Source organism: Physeter macrocephalus, chromosome 5 (assembly GCF_002837175.3).
Source record: "Physeter macrocephalus isolate SW-GA chromosome 5, ASM283717v5, whole genome shotgun sequence".
Classification (NCBI taxonomy): domain Eukaryota; kingdom Metazoa; phylum Chordata; class Mammalia; order Artiodactyla; family Physeteridae; genus Physeter; species Physeter macrocephalus.
In genome coordinates, this window is record NC_041218.1 from 5180822 (window position 1) to 5181503 (window position 682).

General features: G+C 79.0%; 1 protein-coding gene and 1 long non-coding RNA gene across 28 annotated transcripts in view; one reads left to right on the forward strand and one right to left on the reverse strand.

The window, feature by feature from the left end:
- LOC114486259 (uncharacterized) overlaps positions 1-682 on the reverse strand; it is an 8343-nt gene that overhangs the window by 6632 nt on the left and 1029 nt on the right. The window lies entirely within an intron of this gene.
- The window catches only part of KMT2C (lysine methyltransferase 2C), a 298083-nt gene that overhangs the window by 640 nt on the left and 296761 nt on the right, over positions 1-682 (forward strand). For 22 of the 27 annotated variants that reach the window (XM_028489541.2, XM_028489539.2, XM_028489547.2 and 19 more), the window contains exon 1: positions 101-481. In XM_028489541.2, the coding sequence (XP_028345342.1) occupies positions 321-481 (161 nt within the window). In that variant the 5' untranslated portion in view covers positions 101-320. Of the gene's footprint in view, positions 1-98; positions 482-682 lie in introns of those variants that run through there. The other 5 variants (XM_028489535.2, XM_028489534.2, XM_028489554.2 and 2 more) reach the window with 3 other exon arrangements.

The following is a 682-nucleotide window of genomic DNA, read 5'->3' on the forward strand; positions in this document are numbered from 1 at the left end:
GCCCGCCCCGCCCGCACCTCCCCACCCCGGTCCGGCCCCTCCCTCCCGCCCGCCCGCCCCGCCCGCCGCCCCCCGCCCGGCCCCTGCGCGCCGAGGTGCGCGCGCTCGCGCGTATGTGTGTGAGTGCGTGTCCTGCTCGCTCCATGTTGCCGCCTCTCCCGGTACCTGCTGCTGCTCCCGGAGCTGCGGGAAATGCGAGAGGCTGAGCCGGGGAGGAGGAACCCGAGCAGCAGCGGCGGCGGCGGCCGCGGCGGCGGCGGCGGCGGGAGGAGCCCCCCAGGAGGAGGACCGGGATCCATGTGTCTTTCCTGGTGACTAGGATGTCGTCGGAGGAGGACAAGAGCGCGGAGCAGCCGCAGCCGCCGCCACCCCCCCCCGAGGAGCCCGGAGCCCCGGCCCCGAGCCCCGCAGCCGCAGACAAAAGACCTCGGGGCCGGCCTCGCAAAGATGGCGCTTCCCCTTTCCAGAGAGCCAGAAAGAAGTAAGTTGAGTGTGAGGGAGCCAGGCCGGGAGCCAGCCGCGGCGCCGGCCCGGAGCTGTCACCGGCGCGCCCGGCCCCGCCGCCCCCGCGCGCCCCCGGCCGCCCCCGCGGGGTGGGGGTGGGGCCCGCGCGGGCCGCGCGGCTCCGGCCCGGGGCGCCCGGCCCGCGCCCCACGCCACCCCCCCGCCTCCCACCGCCGCC